The sequence below is a fragment of the Gambusia affinis genome, linkage group LG09, assembly GCF_019740435.1.
Source record: "Gambusia affinis linkage group LG09, SWU_Gaff_1.0, whole genome shotgun sequence".
NCBI lineage: Eukaryota > Metazoa > Chordata > Actinopteri > Cyprinodontiformes > Poeciliidae > Gambusia > Gambusia affinis.
Window position 1 is genome coordinate 9266545 of NC_057876.1, and position 20430 is coordinate 9286974.

The window sequence follows — 20430 nt, forward strand, 5'->3', positions numbered from 1 at the left end:
AAAGGCAATGGTTCAATGAATGAATGAATGAATGAATGAATGAATGAATGAATGAATGAATGAATGAATGAAACAAACAACCCTGGTCCAGGTTCCTTGGTCGACTTGAGACATGTTGTCTTTGGAGTCTCATTGACACCTATCCAGAGTCTACATCGTTCATGGAAATTAAAGAGAGGGCCAAGTAATACCTGAATTATATATGTGTGTGTGTGTGTGTGTGTGTGTGTGTGTGTGTGTGTGTGTGTGTGTGTGCGTTGGTATATGTGATTTAGCAGGACATTTCGTCAGAATACACACCACACTAGAAGGACATTTTGAATTAGCAGGACAGGAGCGGTGTCCTGCTAAAACAGAGAAAAATCTAAAAACGTAGAAAGGTTTCTATTGGTCTATTAACCCCAAAAATGCAAAAAAAACGAGATGTCCGCTTAATACACATAAACCTGATTTTGTGTATAATCTGTGTATCACCACAGTGCCCCCTATGGCAGGTTTGTGTAATAGCAGGACCTCATGAATATTCACACAAGGTCTTAATCTGATTGGTTGTTTACCGGAAGGTCCTGCTAATTATTACAGTGTCCTTCTAATTCACGTCTTGCAATTTACACTGGGGATGAGTTGGCAATATGATTATTCTGTGCTATAAGATACAGAAATGAATATATATTTTGGTCAAATATTGTTTATTTAAAATATTATGACTAATAAATGTGTGACATAAGTGCATGGATTAAAAGAAATATAAACCATAAGAGAGCCATTTTTTCACCAAACTATTTATACACTCCACTGCTAACATTTTGTTGATTCTGGCTTGCTCTGCATCCATAGAACCAGAACCAAGCATTTTGAAGCAGAATTTAGCTTCAATGCACCACAAATCTTGAATAAAGCTTGAAAGCAGCTGAAACAATGAATTCCTTTAAATCAAGGCAAAAACACAACTATTTACAATTGTTTCTGAATCTTAATCAAAGGTACATGTATCATTATATTTGATGTATATGATTTTAATTTTGATTTTAATTTGAATTTAATTTCTTTGTTTTTTTTTCTTAAGGTGAATGCACACCATGTTCTAAATTATTATGCAAATTGGATTTAACTGTTATAAAGATTACATTTTTTGTTGTGCTATTAAATTTATAGATGGTATTGTGTGTCAGGGCTCTTTTAATCACTATAATTAATTTTGGATTAGTTTGTCTGGTGAGCTTAATTAAAGGAAATCTACTTAAGAAGGATGTTCCACATTATTAAGCAGGCCACAGCTTTCAAGCAATATGGGAAAGAGAAAGGATCTCTTTGCTGACCAAAATCATCAGATAGTGTAGTGCTATATGACAAGATATGAAAACATCAAATATTTTAACTGAAACTGAAGCATTATTGTACTGTGAAGAGATTTGTGGCTGATTTAGAACAAAGATGGGTTTGTATAGATAAAGGCAGAATGAGGAAGGTTTCTATTAGACAAATTCATCAAATTAAGAGAGCAGCTGTTAAAATGCCCTTACATAGCAGCAAGCAGTTACTTGAAGCTGGAACCACAAGGTGAAGGGTCCTCCAGAGGCTTGCAGTGCATGAACCTACTATTTGGCAGCTCCTAACCAGAGCTCACAAGCAGAACCGGTCAGTGGGCCCAACTGTACATGAAGATTGATTTTCAAACAGATTAGTTCACTGATGACTGATGTGCAACCCTGGATAGTCCAGATGTTCGCAGTAGTGGATTGATGATGGATGGCCACCAAATTCCAAAACAGCTGTGACATCAACAAGGAGGTAGTGGAGGCTGAAATCATGTGGAGAGAGCTGGTCAGCCCCTTCAGAGTCCCTGAAGGCTTGAAAATGACCTCAGCAAAGTATATGGACTTTCTGACTGATCACTTTCTTTCATGGTTCAGAAAGAAGAGCCATACCTTCCATACCAAAATCATCTCCATGCATGTAAATGCATCATCTTATGCTGCAAGGCCACTGTGTATAGGCATGAAAGGGGAAAAACTCATGGTGAGGTCACCATCCTCCTCTGATCTCTGACCTCAACCCTACTGAGAACCTTTGGAGTTTCCTCAAACAGAAGATCTAAGGGTGGGATGCAGTTGATATCAAAACAGCAACTCTGGGAAGGTATTCTGACATCCTGCAATGAAATTCAAGCAGAAACTATCCACAAGCTCACAAGTTCAATGAATGCAAGAATTGTGATGGTGATATCAAAGAAGGGGTCCTATGTGAACATGTAACTCAGTCTATTAAGAGGTTTTTGATTGAATTAGGTTTTGATTTTAGTAATTGTGATGCTGCACATTCAAATATTGATTAGTTCAGAGAACTGTTTGCAGTTCTTTATAATCCATAAAATGTTTAGAAAATCTGCAGTGCATATTAATTTGGAACAGTGCATTTTGAGTTTCTTTTTGAAAAAATACTGTTCTCCTTGGGAGCTTTGTTCAGTAAAATTTTATTTATGCTGTAGTAGTTCTTGACTTGACAATCATACTGACCATCTTTTCCATTGACCATTTAATAAAATCTGAGAAGATATCAGTTACATAATAATTTGGAACACAGTGTATGTTACTTGTATGACTTCTTAGTTCTGTGTTTCTTTGATGTAAAGCACTTTCAACTGCCTTCCAGCTGAAATGTGCTATACAAATAAACTTGACTTCACAGCAGTTTTCAGATCTTGCTAAAGATTCTCTGTTGAATTTATGTCTAGACTTTGACCTTGCCACTCTAACATGAATGTTTTTTAAACCATTCCATTGTAGATCTGGCTTAATGTTTAGGGTCATTGTCTTGCTGGAAAGTGAACCTCCGCCCCAGCCTCAAGTCGTTTGCAGACTCCGGCAGGTTTTCTTCCAAGATTGACCTGTATTTGGCTCAATCCATCTTACAATCAAGAATGAAGAAAAGAAATGTTTGTCAGTGGGGAAGGTGTGTTCAGAGTGATGTGCAGTGTCCATTCTCCACCACAAGTAATGCTTTGCATTTTTGCCAAAAAGTTCAATTTTGGTCTCGTCTTATTGTTTTTGCTGTATCCCAACATGGCTTCTGGCAAATTGCAAATGGGACTTTTATGTTTAGGTGGATGGCCTTGTCTTGGTAGGTTCACAGCTGTGCCATTCTCTTTCCATTTCCAGATGATTCGTGGAACCTGTTTATAACCTAAGCCTGCTTTAAGCTTCTCCACAACTTTGTCCCTGAGTTGTCTGGTGTGTCCCTTGGACTTTGTGATGCTGTTTGCTTCCCAATATTCTCTTAACTAACCTTTGAGGCAGTCTTAGAGGAGTTGAACTTATACTGAGATTAGATTACACACAGGTGGACTATTTAGTCATTAGCAGTCATCAGGCAACTTCTGAAGGCAATTGGTCGCACTTAGGGAAAGGGGGCTGAAGATTTTGTACACTGCACTTTTCAGCTTTTATTTGCAGAAAATGTTTTGAATCATGTATAGTTTTGTTTCTACTCCACAACTATATGCCACTTTGTGTTTGTCTTTCCCATAAAATTCTGTAAAAATATGTTTGCGGTTGTAATGTCAGAAAATATGGAAAAGTTCAAGGGCTATGGATACTTTTGCAAACTACTGTACCTACAATAAGTAAGGCAAGTCCAATGAGAGAAACAAGGTCCAGCAATCAACAGCTATGCATTGACAGTTATCAAATACCATGCTGGAATGATAAGATGGAAAAGGGAGGAAACTCAGTCCACTGATATAAGAATTCAAATGCTACTGATGATGAATGGAAAATTGTGCCTCTCAAGGTTGTAGCACATTGGAGTAGCCCTGTTCTTTCATTGAGAATTTAACTTTTTAAACTTTCATTCCTGCCTTTCTGGGGGAAATATAGCTTTTGTTTGGACAAAAGTTCCTTCTTGTTTTGATACTGTGTATTTGGACTGATTTTTGTAAATATTTTTTATACTTTGCTATTTTGTTATGATGCATAATCATAACAACAGGGTGTTTTACAATAGCGAGCAAACAATACTACCAATGGACAAAAGGCTTAGACTGAAACACAGCACAGAGGTGGTATTTATGGTGGCACACAAGCAGGTGCCTAGTACGTAGTTAATAGAGACCAATCCACATAAGTGGATGACTTATTTTGGGCTGTCTAGCCCACAATAATAAATTTAGCTCTACATGGGATTGGGTGTCCATATGTTAGGTCATTATTTTATGACTTAGTGGTAGTGGAAGATTATTACATATTACAGGCTAGACCCAAGATGTTCAGTGTTTATTGTTGTGGTGTAAGTTTACAAAAGTTGGCAACTGTAGAGATTTACCATGGTGCTAAACATGGTGATTTAAAAGGAATAAATATTTTTCTGAGAAGAATTATGTCCACATATCATGTAAAAAGATAACTCTTTGTTTTTGGAATCATTAGGGCCCAATCAGCCCCAATATTAAAGATGAATTAATAATGCATGCCATGCAAAAGGTTAAAAAGAGTGTGGAAGGTGTGGGCAACAGTAGTGCCTGTGGTCACTGAAACCCTTGGGGTAATGACCCCTAAACTGGAAGAGTGGCTCAAACAATACATCATCAGACCTCTTGATACAGAGAAGCACACCTTTGGGAACTGTTAATATACTGTGAAGACCACTCACACTCCAAGGCCTGTGGTAGAGGACCCAAGCTTTTTTTAAATTTAATTTCCTTTTTAGGATCAATAAAGTATTTTTGAATTTGAAAGAAGGGATAACCACTCATGGAGTAATACAGAATTACAAATATAAATATAAAAAGCATTTATTTAAAAATATTTAAAGTGCCAAAAATATTATGATTACTTATGTTACTGTTAGCACAAAACTTTAGATTGATATTTTGTCATTATCTCAATGTCACTACTCTGCATACATGCAGATTGTCTAGGTAGTCTAATTTGTCTGTAGGCAGGTACATAAGACAACCTTTTTCTGCTGGTGTTGTCTGCCATTAGACAACAGTTTTGTTTTTATGATTTAAAGTGTTTTGAACACTTTATATCATAAAGTGATCTAGTGTGTGTGTATATATATATATATATATATATATATATATATATATATATATATATATATATATGTGTGTTGAAATGTGCTATAGAAGTAAACTTAAATAATTGATTGAACAGAAATGATTAAAAGAAGTGACCTTCCTGATAAAAGATTAAACATTGCTGGTGAGAGATACCATCTTACTGTTGTTTCCTAATTAAAGAAAGATGTATGATAAACTATTTAACTTTGAAATATTGAATGAAAGTTACAAAATATAACTCAAATAAATTTGTTTTCTTGTTTCTGAAAAAAAATCTGACCTTGTGTGCTTCAGAAACAAAATGGATTTCTCCTTTTGTTGTACCCCTCCTACTCTATCAACATGGTACAGTCCATCAAGGCCAGGTGCAAGCCATTAGTATTAATTGAACTTCTTTTGCGTGGAAGAAGAGGTAAGACTCATACAGAATCTCTTAAGACATTTAAGTACATATTGATTTGTAATTCTGAAGAATGTTGTAGGTTACTTGATGTTTGGATGCACCAAAGCATCTGATTTGCTTCAGTTTAGCTAGTTATCACCAACCATCTTAGTCAGTGTACCAGAGTTTAAAGGGAAGGTGGCTCACTCCAGAATTAGACAAAACTGTATTTGGACATTTTCTGTGCATCAGTGAGTGATATTCTTTCACAGGCACAAATTATCCTTTGTAATAATCATTACTATTAAGATAATGTTTTAATATTTGAAGGTTTTGAGAACCTGTCAATAGAAAGTCAATTATGTAATACTGTGTACTTCAGTACAGGTTTTTCATACAATAAAATCAAATCATATTGTGTACAGCAGAGGTGTCAAACTCAAGGTCTTGAGGGCTTGTATACAATAACTTTTAGATGTGTCTGTGATGCCACATGGCTGGATCAAATGAGGTGGTCATCAGCAGGTCATCAACTTGACTGCCCTTAGAAGCTAATTCAGTCATATAATTCAGGTGTTTTGGACCAGAGGAACATCTAAAAGTTGCAGTACACTGCCCTCGATGCCTGGAGTTTGACACTCCTGATGTACAGCATCATGTTGTTACTCAACAACAAATTACTCTGATCTTTGCAGGAGATGTCAGCAACAAGGTCTCAGAGAGCAAAAAGAAATCCCAAACATGATGCCAGCTATTATTCTCCTTGGGTGAAGATAAAGAGGATTTGATGTAAAATACATCAATTCATTTAAAGGTGAGTTGTGACTTTTTACGTACAGGATTCCAGAGTTTATTAAAGGATTGTTTTTGTTTACTTTTGTCTTGCTTTTTGACTTTTAAACTATTTTTATACTGCACACTAGCATAGATCATATATATATATATATATATATATATATATATATATATATATATATATATATATGTATGTATAAAGGAGGACTGTGTTTTGAAATTCCAAGTATAAAAGAATGAGTGACATTTAGAAGCACCACTCAGCTGACAAACAAATGTTCAAGTAACACAGAAAGACCTCAAATTAGATCAATTAACTGATTTTGAAAAAATTTTAATAATCTCATTTGCTACTATTTGAAAGATATGCATTGTTTAAAGTTTATTCAACCTTACTCATTATGTTTACCTGCAGGTCGGGGTGTGTTCAGCTGCCAGTGCTTTCAAAAAGGAGATTTCCTTATTGAGTGCAGAGGGGAAGTCATAAGTAGGAAGGAACAAGAAAACCGATTGAAAATTTACCATGATGCACTCCAGGCTTTTATGTTTGATTTCAAGTTCAATGGACAACAGCTTTGGTATGTGACTGTTTTAATGTTGTTTTTTATTTTATATTTAATCAAAGTGATGTAAACATTTTCAGCTTCATCAGTAAAAGTAGTTTTAGTTGGAGGAGGAATATTCTTCTGACATGCAAACACCAAATATGCAAAATCATTTCCGTTGCATGGTATAATTATTCTTATAGCATACTTAATATTTTAGTGTTGATGCTGCCAGAGAACATGGATCATTGGGGAGGCTGGTAAATGATGAAGAGATGAACACAAACAACAAAATGAAAGTTACAAGGGTGGATGGAAGACGTCATCTCTGTTTGTTTGCACTCAAAGATATTGGTACAGGGGAAGAAATGACTTATAATTGTAGTGATTCTGACTGGCTATGGAGAAGAAGGGTACTAGTAAGTGTGAAAATACAAGTCATTCTACTAGCATTGAAAATATTTTTGAAGGAAATGTCAAGTTGTAGTACAGAGTTTCATTATAGTTGAAAACAAGAAGTGATTAGCAGAGTGTCTAAAAACCAGATTTTGGAGAAAGACTTAACCAGACCACTATTTCAACTTGTTCAGCGCTATCCAAAATGCTAGAAACTGTCATATGTAAATTAATATATTTTGACCTTATATTAATGAACATTTTATAGCAGGAGACATATTTTGCAGTGTCAATACATAAAATGTCTGTTTAACAATCAGCTGGACAGGTTCATTAAATAGGTGGATTTTATTTTTCTATGGACTCATTCAGTATACATCTCTTCATTTCAGATTTCCAAAGATGAATTGTGTCAGGCTGGTGATGTGGAAACATGCGGATCCTGTTCAACCAACCCTCCAGAGGTAATTTTGGTGTCCAACGACCAACATATTATCTAAAACTGATATTAAGTACTGTTCAAACACACAGGTATTGTCTAGTACTTGATATGTAAAGCTGCATTAAAAGGGAGGACAGAGGTTTGAAATTACAAGTACAAAAGAATGAAAGTTACATGTAGAAACGCCCATACACAGAGGTCCTGTGTATTACTCATCATGTAAGGTGCCAGAATAAGGAGGACATAGTTTTGAAAGAATGAAAGTGACATGTAGAAATGCCTATACATGCAGGTCCTGTGTAATACTCAAAATGTAAGGTCCCTGAATAAGGAGGACTGTTTTCTACATTGGGAACAAACTTGGATTCAATGAGTGTTCTTTACATTTCAGATTTCCAAAGATGAATTGTGTCAGGCTGGTGATGTGGAAACATGCGGATCCTGTTCAACCAACCCTCCAGAGGTAATTTTGGTGTCCAACGACCAACATATTTTCTAAAACTAAGTCATTGAAATATTAAGTACTGTTCAAACACACAGGTATTGTCTAGAACTTGATATGTAAAGCTGCATTAAAAGGGAGGACAGAGGTTTGAAATTACAAGTACAAAAGAATGAAAGTTACATGTAAAAACGCCCATACACAAAGGTCCTGTGTAATACTCATCATGTAAGGTGCCAGAATAAGGAGGACATAGCTTTAAAATTACAAATACAGACGAATGAAAGTGACATGTAGAAACGCCTATACACACAGGTCCTGTGTAGTACTAAAAATGTAAGGTCCCTGAATAAGGAGGACTGTTTTCTACATTGGGAACAAACTCACATTCAATGAGTGTTCTTTACATTTCAGATTTCCAAAGATGAATTGTGTCAGGCTGGTGATGTGGAAACATGCGGATCCTGTTCAACCAACCCTCCAGAGGTAATTTTGGTGTCCAACAACCAACATATTTTCTAAAACTAAGTCATTGAAATGTTATTAAGTACTGTTCAAACACACAGGTATTGTCTAGAACTTGATATGTAAAGCTGCATTAAAAGGGAGGACAGAGGTTTGAAATTACAAGTACAAAAGAATGAAAGTTACATGTAAACGCCCATACACAAAGGTCCTGTGTAATACTCATCATGTAAGGTGCCAGAATAAGGAGGACATAGTTTTGAAAGAATGAAAGTGACATGTAGAAACGCCAATACACGCAGGTCCTGTGTAATACTCAAAATGTAAGGTCCCTGAATAAGGAGGACTGTTTTCTACATTGGGAACAAACTTGGATTCAATGAGTGTTCTTTACATTTCAGATTTCCAAAGATGAATTGTGTCAGGCTGGTGATGTGGAAACATGCAGATCCTGTTCAACCAACCCTCCAGAGGTAATTTTGGTGTCCAACAACCAACATATTTTCTAAAACTAAGTCATTGAAATGTTATTAAGTACTGTTCAAACACACAGGTATTGTCTAGAACTTGATATGTAAAGCTGCATTAAAAGGGAGGACAGAGGTTTGAAATTACAAGTACAAAAGAATGAAAGTTACATGTAAAAACGCCCATACACAAAGGTCCTGTGTAATACTCATCATGTAAGGTGCCAGAATAAGGAGGACATAGCTTTAAAATTACAAATACAGACGAATGAAAGTGACATGTAGAAACGCCTATACACACAGGTCCTGTGTAGTACTAAAAATGTAAGGTCCCTGAATAAGGAGGACTGTTTTCTACATTGGGAACAAACTCACATTCAATGAGTGTTCTTTACATTTCAGATTTCCAAAGATGAATTGTGTCAGGCTGGTGATGTGGAAACATGCGGATCCTGTTCAACCAACCCTCCAGAGGTAATTTTGGTGTCCAACAACCAACATATTTTCTAAAACTAAGTCATTGAAATGTTATTAAGTACTGTTCAAACACACAGGTATTGTCTAGAACTTGATATGTAAAGCTGCATTAAAAGGGAAGACAGAGGTTTGAAATTACAAGTACAAAAGAATGAAAGTTACATGTAAAAACGCCCATACACAAAGGTCCTGTGTAATACTCATCATGTAAGGTGCCAGAATAAGGAGGACATAGTTTTGAAAGAATGAAAGTGACATGTAGAAACGCCAATACACGCAGGTCCTGTGTAATACTCAAAATGTAAGGTCCCTGAATAAGGAGGACTGTTTTCTACATTGGGAACAAACTTGGATTCAATGAGTGTTCTTTACATTTCAGATTTCCAAAGATGAATTGTGTCAGGCTGGTGATGTGGAAACATGCGGATCCTGTTCAACCAACCCTCCAGAGGTAATTTTGGTGTCCAACAACCAACATATTTTCTAAAACTAAGTAATTGAAATGATATTAAGTACTGTTCAAACACACAGGTATTGTCTAGAACTTGATATGTAAAGCTGCATTAAAAGGGAGGACAGAGGTTTGAAATTACAAGTACAAAAGAATGAAAGTTACATGTAGAAACCGCTATACACAGAGGTCCTGTGTATTACTCATCATGTAAGGTGCCAGAATAAGGAGGACATAGTTTTGAAAGAATGAAAGTGACATGTAGAAACGCCTATACACGCAGGTCCTGTGTAATACTCAAAATGTAAGGTCCCTGAATAAGGAGGACTGTTTTCTACATTGGGAACAAACTCGCATTCAATGAGTGTTCTTTACATTTCAGATTTCCAAAAAGGAACCGTATCAGGCTGGTGACGTGGATGCATGGGGATCCTTTTTAACCAACCCTCCTGAGGTACTATTGGTCTCCAAAGACCAACTTATTTTCTAAATGAAGTCATTAAAATGGTATTAACTACTGTTCAAACAAACAGGTCTTGTGTAATATTCATCATGTAAGATGCAGGTATATAGAGGACTGAGTTTTGAAGTTACAAAAAATTGAAAGTTACATTTAGAAGTGCACAGACACACAGGTCTTGTGTAATATTCAACATGTAATGTGCAGGAATATGGAGAACTGTTTTCTACATTGGGACGAGACTCACCTTAAGCGAGTGTTCTTTACTTTTCAGTTGATTAACCTCATATTTTTTATATGTTCTTTTCAGCACAAAGTAAACACAGATGGTAAGGGGAAAGAGCTCAACAGAAAACTAAAACAGAAGGACATAGAGCCCCGCAGAAAAAGGAACACAAATAAAAATTCTGGTAAATCACCACACCTACACAAGTCTTGAAACACCAAGCTAGTTAAGCTCAAAAGCACAACTGAAGCATGGTCAAAAGTAATGATCTACACCACTGAAAGGCAATAGGGTGACCATGTTCTTCTTTATGCATGATATTTTGAGCAGACATTATCCAATATGTCATCTGGCTTAAATTACCACACACATACCATTTAACTGTGCCTTGTATTAAAATGATAAACTTTCACACAGCCAATGTTCAGATGCTAGAAAATCTAATTTGGTGATCAGTAATGGGACTGTTTATACTACTTTCTCTATCCCAATCTTAATCTGAAATACATTCACATATTTATATTTTTTTCAAAATATCAAAGCACCACAAAACTAATAAGCAAAGTAATCAGAGTATATCTTTAAATTTGGTTAATTTTAAGATATTAACCAAATTTAACATCTTAAATTTGATTAATCTCTGGTTTTAGGAAACCAGAGATCTCAAACGGCCCTTTGCTGATGCTGCACCTGTACAGAAATGTATTTTGGTGGAGTCAGTGAGATGGTTCAGAGTGGGATCTCCTTCACTGGAAAAAAGACTAGGCACCAGCATTAGAAGGAGGAACAAGTCTTTTGGCTTTGAATGGTTCTTCACCAGCTGCTGAGGCCTGTTTGTCAAACAAATGCAATTTTAAATTATGAAAAAAAAAACATTTTTTTCTAGAATTCCCTCAAATAATTAATCATACATACCAAGCAACCATACCAAGTGTTAACCTGTTTGGCATTTGCAGAAATTAATTTTCATCGATGCAACCTACATGCTCATTTCTGTAGCTTCTCCCACTAATGTATGTTCTTTATGAATGCTTATTTGAAAACAGGCATTACATAATTTATAACCAAGAAAAATTAACAATTGGAGTTGGTTTTCACTAATGAATTATTTCTTTTTTCTAGCATCTATGGAAAGTGCTAGGAGAGCAAAAAAGCATCCATGATCTCCCTGGAGATTGCTGCGGTCACGAGGCACTTTGGCGAACACATCAAGAAAGGACAACTGGCCACTATAATAGAATGCCAGCATTATCTTTTTGATTTAACAATAGACCCATAATTCATTTAACTTTGCCATTCACAGATTTTCCTTTATGTTCACAAACAGAATTGTTGCTCTAGTTCTTAGTGAAGGTGCTGTAAATAAAGTCCACTTTCTGTGTAGCCATATTCCATATTTCCATGTTTGGACTTAATACATATATATTTCATGTTTGTGTATGCTGTGGTCCTGATAAATAAAATTGGCCCTGACAATTACTGTTGGTATCATGGGCGGAGCCAAGCACCTCATTATCGTCTGTCCTTCTAATACAGCATTGCATCAGGTTCTTGTATTTTGAGTTCTGATGTGTGTATTGAAGTTTTCAAGTGAGATCTATGTTGTGTAGCTCAAACAAGATTTTTGACAACTTACTACGTCTTTCTAGCACAAGTGGAAAGGGGTGACTGTTTAGTGTTGCAAAAAACTGGTTTGAAAAAATTGTCCCTCTAAACCACCAAAACCCGTATGTGTGTGCGTGTGTGTGTGTGTGTGTGTGTGTGTGTGTGTGTGTGTGTGTGTGTGCGTGTGCGGGTGTGTGTGTGTGTGTGTGTGTGTGTGTGTGGTTGCGCTGTACATCTTATACATGGGCAAAACTATGTAGGACATCCATAGAGGCAATCCAGGATTTGATGACTTGTGACGACTTTAGCGCTGCCCTAAACAGTATAGTCTACTCGTGGAAATGTACACTGAGGAAACAGGTAATTCAATGGCACTTCTGTTTCTGAACAAGTTTGGTGCAGTTCAAAGATTTACCAAAAAGCGGCGCCACCAAGCTGCGTCTTTCCCCCCTATTTTTTTACTTGTAGGTTTTTACAAGATATTTGTATTATCAACATTACAGTTATGAAGGATTGGGTAGTTTTACAAACATAACCCCACCCCCCATACCCTACCCATATTGCTAAACACTTTTTTTTACTTATATCTATCATATATGGCAAAGTATTACTAACGTCCGGGACTATCAGGACACCCATGTCCACGCCCTGGCAGAGTAAAAACCACTAGGGCATATGCGAAATCTCTCCGGGTGTGGGTTGACTGCATCAGCAGGAGGAAGAGGAGGAGTTGCGAACAGCAGCCCTTATTACCACCGTGCCTCAGTCCTGCCCTCGACAGCCGAGCCGCTCCGATCTCCAAATCACATCTAGAGCTCCCGAACAGGCGGAATTAACAGCAAAAGACTAAAAAAAAAAAAAAGAAAAAAAAAAGTAAAAAAAGACATTCAGGGGGAAAAGTTGGAGAACAAAGGATATTTACTGGAATACAACAAACCTAAACGCGCCGCTAATTTTCATTTTGTTGGAATATTTAACACCATGAGGATTTTCCCCGTTGTGCTCCTGCTTGTTCACAGCTTGGGTAAGTGTTCAATGAGCCAGTGTAGAGCGCTTCGTACAAATAATACAGTGTTTGTTTATCTGTACCCCTACTCTCTCTTCCCCTGAAGCCCCAAGTATTGGTTGACCTTCTTTTCTTTCTTTTTTTTTTTTTTTTTAAATCTAATCATCTATCTCATTTTCAGTATCAAATTTTTTTTTAAATGTAATCTTAAATCGTTGGTCTCTGTCTTGCCATGTTCTGGAGTTAATGGGGTCATCTGTCTATTTTAGATGAAGCTTTATGTAACTGGATACATTTATTTTTAACTCATATTCTTGCCATGACATTAGCTAAGAGTCTGTCCATGAAATTTGGGGGTGTGCATGTTTGGCTCTTGCCTTTGGCTACATTTTGTTCCCAAACCACATAAGTACTTAACATTGATTTTTAGTTGCTGCAGTGCTTTGGAACAAAGCCAAAATAAGCTATTTACTTGTGACCAAACATGGATTAGTAGTGTAACTAAAATCCCCTCCCAATCCCACCTGGAGCTTGCTTGTGTGCAACATGTCTCAACTTGCCCAGCGATCTCTGCCCAGGTGGAGTTCAGTTCATTACTTATACCCTCAGAGTAGTAGCTTCTGTTTCTGGAACTCAAATTTTCTCTTTTTTTTGTCCCTCTCTCCTCCAGTTGTGTCCAGACTGACCAGTGGGGCTGCAGTCGACCGGCATGAGGGCGACAGGCAGTGGCACACGTCTGTCTTCAACCTTTTAGACACAACCAGGGACCGGAGGGCTGAGGAGGAGCGCACAGGTGCCACAACAGTGCAGCATGGCCAGGAAGGCAAGGAAGAGGAGGATGATGATGGATATGACTACTATGAGTCTGACGACGAAATGTCTGGAGACTATGACATGGATCTGCCACGAGGTAAGGCAGGATCTTGACTTACTTTCTAAAATCCTTCAGTATTTTTTGTCTGCGTGCCATTTAATGACCCAACTTACCAACCTCTGAATAGCTCTTTGAATGAAACGAAGCCATGAAAGTAGCTGAACAGATTGTGTAGTCAATGCTTTAGACTTTACTTCTAAAAACAAGTGTCTTTATTAAGGTGTATGCCTTAATTTGCTCTCTAACACTGGATATCCTCATGTACTGTCTGACTAGATCACTGTGTCATTACATAGTTACAACCAGCAGTGTGGGAATAAAGGTGCAACAGACATCAACAGAAACACTGTTGAGTCCAGACTTAGCTGAGTGTTTTTTATTTTGGCTTTATTGGTCCAGTTGCCATGTTGAGCTAAGTGCAGGCGCTTTTTGTATTTTGAACGAGCCTTATCATTAATAACTGTACAAAAAGCTAGAGTCTTTAGTAATCATGTAAAGACTGCACTTATGTGATAGGGTTTTTATTTTTTGCATTGTTGGTGAAGTCACCATGACAATAAAACTGAAAGTCCTTTCATTAGCCAGAGTGAGATTGCTTGACAGTGAGAAAGTAAGAAACAAACTCAAGTCTCACTCTAGAAGCAACATATCAGCCTTTACTTTACTTATCTTTTTTTTTTTCCATCTTTATTGGTTTAGTCGCCATGTCAAGCAAACCCAAAGACCCATCATCCCCCCTGGAGCCCCAAAACACAGAAGAAACCCAAAGAAGGGGGAAGGGAATGAAGAAAGGGAAAGGCAAGGGAAAGAAGAGGAATCCATGTCTGAAAAAGTACAAAGACCTGTGCATTCATGGCACCTGCCAGTACCTGAGGGAAATCCGTGCCCCATCTTGTGTGTAAGTACCAAAGTTCTGCAAGCACCTGGATATCACCTTCTGAAATAATGATCAGCAATATGAACTAATTGAGTACCTCTTATGCTTGCAGCTGCCATCCAAATTACTCTGGGGAAAGGTGCCAGTTATTTACACTGCCTCTCCATCCTGCTGTAACCCCGGAGGGCTACAGCAGGACCACGGCTTTAGCAGTGATAGCCGTGGTGCTTTCATCCGTTTGCCTCACCATCATCGGCCTCTTATTAATGCTAAGGTGAGTAGAACAGACATTAGATGCCATAAAGAACAATAAAAAAAAGAGTGAAATAATCTGACTAATTCACCGTTTCTTTTAAAATTTTTTTTATTTTCAGGTTTCACAAGCGTGGAGCGTATGACGTAGAGAGTGAGGAGAAGGTGAAGTTGGGGCTGGCGTCCAACAACTGAAACCACAAACAGAGGTGAGCGGTTCAGAACTGACCTATTATCCCAGACGTTACCTAGAAGGTTCTTTGTACCGTCGTTAGATTAACCTTTTATTTATTTATTTTTTATCGTATCAGGCATAAATGCAGAAATTCTACCTCAAACTGGAAAAACAGAAGCGTACTGCAACGGGAGGTCCAGGAGGAAACATGAACGTATGCGGAGATGGGAGATGGGAGCTGAGAGCGCTCGGATGGATGTTCGATATCTGGTCAGCTGTGGGCGGACGGATCGGTATCCACCACAGGCGTCCACTAGAGTAGGGGACATCTTCCAGGAAGCGAAATACAGAACGGCTTAGAAGATGGACTGAAGATGGGATCGGCAGGAAGAAAACAAGAAGAAGGGATGATGTTTAGACTCTGCCCTGCTTCATGACTGTGTGAAAAGAAAACGTTTCAAGTGGAACTGAAAACTTTAAACAGCAAGGATAGCTCAATTTGGACTCTTTTCTCTCATGAGAAAATGTTTTGTATTTTTCCTGCACACCTTTTGTTCTTTTCCTGTACAGTAAACATTATATTTATAAGTTTAATTTATTTATTTAAGTGTATTTATAGGGACATTATTCCCTCGAGTAGTTTTTAAAATTGTAATGTTACAATTCTTTTTATATTTGCTATTGAACAATATTTATTTATAAAGCAAACAGGCAGAAAACCAAATCCCAAAAAAGCTCTTTGCCTTTATTTACAATTTTCTTTGCGTAGCCAACTTTATCCAATTCTGGCAAACCCAAAGTGATCCAAAGCACTGTAATTGTTAAAGTCCAAATAAAATATTTATTTGGTGAATTTCTGTTTATCATTATTATTTTTTAATCTTTGTTAAAATATAAACAGCTCTTTGGAAGCTACCAATATCCTACCAGGTGAACTCAGTTGGAATGTAAAACCAGTAGACTCCATTGTGTTTTGGGTTGTTTTTTTTTTTGTTTTTTTTGCCCAATGGCACATCAGAGTTGAAGATCAGGGAGGTCTCCTTCCCTTAGCTCGACTTTATCCTGCAGGCTCAGGGATTTGAAGGCCAGAAAGTAAAGGAGTTTCTGTGTTCAGCAAAGAGTTTTTTTTTTTTACAAGTTTCTCCACCAACTGTACAGATGCCACACCTTTTCTTACCTTATGAGAACAGAATTCAGAGTCAATGCTGAAGTGAAAACTGGCTGTAAGGAGAGAAGTTGAATTGTTTTTTTGTCTTATCAGTGGAGAAAGTGTCACGCTGCCTAAGTAAAAAAAAAAAAAGAAAAGTGAATTAAGGTGTTCAACCCTTTCAAATCCTGATTTGTCATTTTTGAAGTGATGATTTGTGATTGATTTGTTCATTGCAAAATAAAAAAGAAATCTTGACATTTTGAGTGTTTCCTCATTATTACATTTCATTATGTTGGTGTGTAATTCTCAGTCATTCAGTATATGACAATGACGGGTACTTAAATTGAATATCTCCAATTTAACTTTAATGTTAAATTTCTCCAATGTAACTGGACTTCTCTTGTTGGTTCACCTCTTATCCAAAAGGATTTTTTTTAGCTACTGCATGGCTGGAAAGATAAGTAAAGTTGTGGCCAGAGAAATCGCCCAAATGGGTCCGTTAAGGTCACACGAGTCACTGTCCCTACCCTCTATTCAGTTATGTTATGTTGGGCTGCTGCCACTTGACAATCCAAACATTTTACCTAATGTCAAGAAAAAAAAAGTCCAACTGCCTTCTTATAAACATTTGGAATTACTCTTCTTTTCACAAATGAACAGATTCAGATGTTCCGTGCTTTCAGCGCATCTTTTAAGTGAAGTCAGCTTTATTTTTGCCCTTTTATGTACTTCCTGACTTGGCCCACACATTAATGCCTGCATGGAGATACCATCGGTTTGCTCTTTTGTCCTGCTCAGGACCTGTAATTATAGTAAACACAATATTTTTATTTCCTTTCACTGTGACGTATTTGCAACCTTTACTCGCCACAGCACCTGCATCCTGGCCTACAGGGCTATTATGTCCTGCTGCCTTTAAAAGGCAAATATTATTAGTTTGAGCTGTATATAGAGTTATAAAGCTGACCCTGTTTATTATGTTTAGCTTCAGTCGGACAATTGTGGAGTGACATTAACATGTTGTGTATAGGGAGGGGCTTTCTTGAAATCAATTTGTTTACATTGTTGACAGCATCATCAGTTTCACTGAAAGATTAACCTCAAGCGTACCAAAACTTTTGCACAGCTGATTTTTCCCCTTGAAGACGACTTTTCTGACATCGTTAAAACAGAAGAGATTTCTCTAACTCCAAAACCTGGTATAATGACCACAACCGTGAACCAACCAGAACTCTGCCCACGATGTCCTTAGTTTATTACAGATTCGCTTGCAGAAGAGTATATAAGATTTATTGATAAAAATCACCTTTTTAATAAAAAAAAAAAGTATGTGTAAGCAGTGCTGACACTGCTTACACTGGTCAGCACTTTTCTTCTTCTCTTATTGCTATTTTCTACAGTTACTATCTGTAAACCAATTTTATTTTTGTTATGTCTTGTTTTCTTGTTAGTTTCAAATAGGTTAATATATTTGTAGGTGAGCATTTTAAAAGCTCATAAGCGAGCCAATGGCTTTCAGAGTAATCCTGCTGCCGGGTCTTTGGTCATTATAACAGCTCATTTTACTCTATGTGTAACTTTTGTTCAATGTGTTATGTTCTCTGATTAAAAAGCTTTTGTAGCACAGATGTAAGGCGTGTAAAGCAGGGAACACCTGACGCTCACTACACAGCTTCGTGCACTTCATTACTCACACAGGCAAACAGCTGGTGTGTTCAAAGAGATGCATAGTGTAACATCAGGAGGCCCAGATTGGTTCAGAAAGACCGCGGAGGGCAAGTACCAGCAGCCATTGTAGCTGTCATGCTTGCCTGCATTTAACAGCGATAGGGATGAAAAAAAAAAAAACCCCAGCTGGACTCAAACGAAGCCAAAGTTTAGTCATCCCTTGAAGTCATCTCCTACACGGATGTTGTTGCACCGGTACTGTGTGTGCGTAAGTTTGTGTGTGAGCGGGAATGCCTCAGCTCTGACTCTGTGTGGTTTGCTGGGGTTAACCAAATCATTAAAGGCAAAAACATTCACTGTAAAGCATACATGTTTACCAGCTGATGCTATTCAAGCCTGTTTGCTGGTTTGACTGCATGCTTTCTATGTTTAGGGAATAAACAAGATACTCAACCCCAACGATTACTCTGGTTGTTGTAGTTAAAAGCAGACGTTCAGTCCAACCAAGGGTGTGGCACCTGATTTGAGACGTAACTTTCGTCATAACATCTGTTGAGAAATCGAAAAATAGAAGTTCGACTTGGTTTCTTTTCCAGGAAAAAAAAAATAGCCCAAAAGCTTTAGTGTTTTTTTTTGAAAGCGCATGAAAAAAAAAAGGCACACATGCCATTGCCAGAATTCATTCAAAAGAATTCATACCTCCTCCAACCTGTTTGAAATCTATCACATTTCATCCACAACCTTTCAATGTTTTTCATACAATGTTTTCTTCTTTTTGTTTATTACATTTTACACAATAGACCAGCAGAAAGTAATGCACACTGTCATTCAAAACTTAAACTATAAGTTTTGAATTTCCTATTTTCAGACAATTGAAGATATGACATCCAAAGTTTGGTATGCTGTTCTAATTTTACGTATAAAGGGATTTTTAGGACACTCAAAAACACTTTCTAAGACAAGGAAAATGCAAACAAGATAAACAAATTGCTGCATAGTAAATGTGGGAATTCTGCTTTATCACATGAAATAAAAAAGAAAGACACTGAGGCTTTTGTTTTTTAAAGCTGCACTGCGACAACTGCCTTTTGCACAGCACTGTATGTGTGTATTTACAAGCCACACACACATTTTACAGTAGTGAAGCCGCCTAATCCGGGCCTCTCAATGTCAAGTAGCAGAACGCCCAGAAATAGTGATGTATAGTCATGCTCACATAGCTGCTATTCCCGGGGCTGACGGTCACTGAAGAGCGAGAATGCTGAGAGAAAACTGGGAGTTCACTGCCCGCTCTTCATGGGACGACTGGTGACTCTGAGCCAAGAAATCAAGCTGGACGCAATATACCATTTTCCCTTGTAGGATTCATTCCACAGAGTCTAAATATGTGGTTTGCACTCACCTTCTTGGTGTTTTTCGGCATTCCTAGAGAGAGAGAGGCTCAGAGGGGATATTTTCACAGTTTGGGAGGCATTTCCTTCCAGGTTGTCCAAAACTCATTGGAAAGAGCAAGATTCATTGTGTGCCAGAAAGCCTTTGGGAAATAACAGTCACACTGGTAATGGTTCATTTCTGTTTCAGGATGGTAAACAATATGCCATGAACAGAAAGACTACAGGGAAATGTAAAAATAGTAAACAAAAGACATTTACAAAAGCCGCATCTCTTTACTACCATCTGAATCCATTAGTGTTCGATTGATACATTGGCAAACAGAGTGGAGTGGTCAGGTACTGTAGCACTTGTAATACATTGCATTAGTGTAAGGAGGTTGAGTTTGTTGTGAAAGGTGCTTCCTGTCCTGCTGAGAAGCAACAATGGGTAGTTTCCACCCTGACATGGAAGTGCGCACGCCAACAGTTGCAAATATAATCATGCCTTTACCGGATCTCATAAAAGGGTGCGCTTTATTACCTGGAACCAACAAATGTGTGTGTAGGCGTATGTGTGTGTGTGTGTGTGTCTGTGTGTTTCAGAATCAGCCTGAAAACCTGATGGATACAGTTCAGTACCCCAACGAAGTCAAGTGAGTTTGTGCGATGCGCCACAAACCATGATCGGCCTTTGTGGTAGTTAACATTGGTGCACCACTGAGGCCTGATTGATGAGGTGATGACAGAAGCACAGACATTGTTGCATGACAACTGAGAGGCTACGATGGATGAGCGTGTTGTGACCCTGTTTACACAAAGGCAAACCGCAGGAGAGGAGGG

The 20430-nt window shown here is 37.6% G+C and overlaps 1 protein-coding gene and 1 long non-coding RNA gene across 2 annotated transcripts; both read left to right on the forward strand.

Annotated features, from left to right (window-relative positions):
* Positions 1–6224: 6224 nt before the first annotated feature.
* LOC122837146 lies at positions 6225–10734 on the forward strand. Its single transcript, XR_006371699.1, has 5 exons — positions 6225–6258; positions 6655–6817; positions 7573–7644; positions 10307–10378; positions 10695–10734. It is a non-coding gene; the product is annotated as an uncharacterized LOC122837146 (long non-coding RNA).
* A 2213-nt stretch (positions 10735–12947) lies between these two features.
* On the forward strand, positions 12948–16804 carry hbegfa (heparin-binding EGF-like growth factor a). The gene is made up of 6 exons (XM_044127293.1): positions 12948–13239; positions 13892–14131; positions 14795–14993; positions 15085–15246; positions 15347–15433; positions 15536–16804. Exons 1-5 carry the CDS (start codon positions 13197–13199, stop codon positions 15417–15419), a joined length of 717 nt encoding a protein of 238 aa, XP_043983228.1. The 5' UTR covers positions 12948–13196; the 3' UTR covers positions 15420–15433; positions 15536–16804.
* Positions 16805–20430: the final 3626 nt, after the last annotated feature.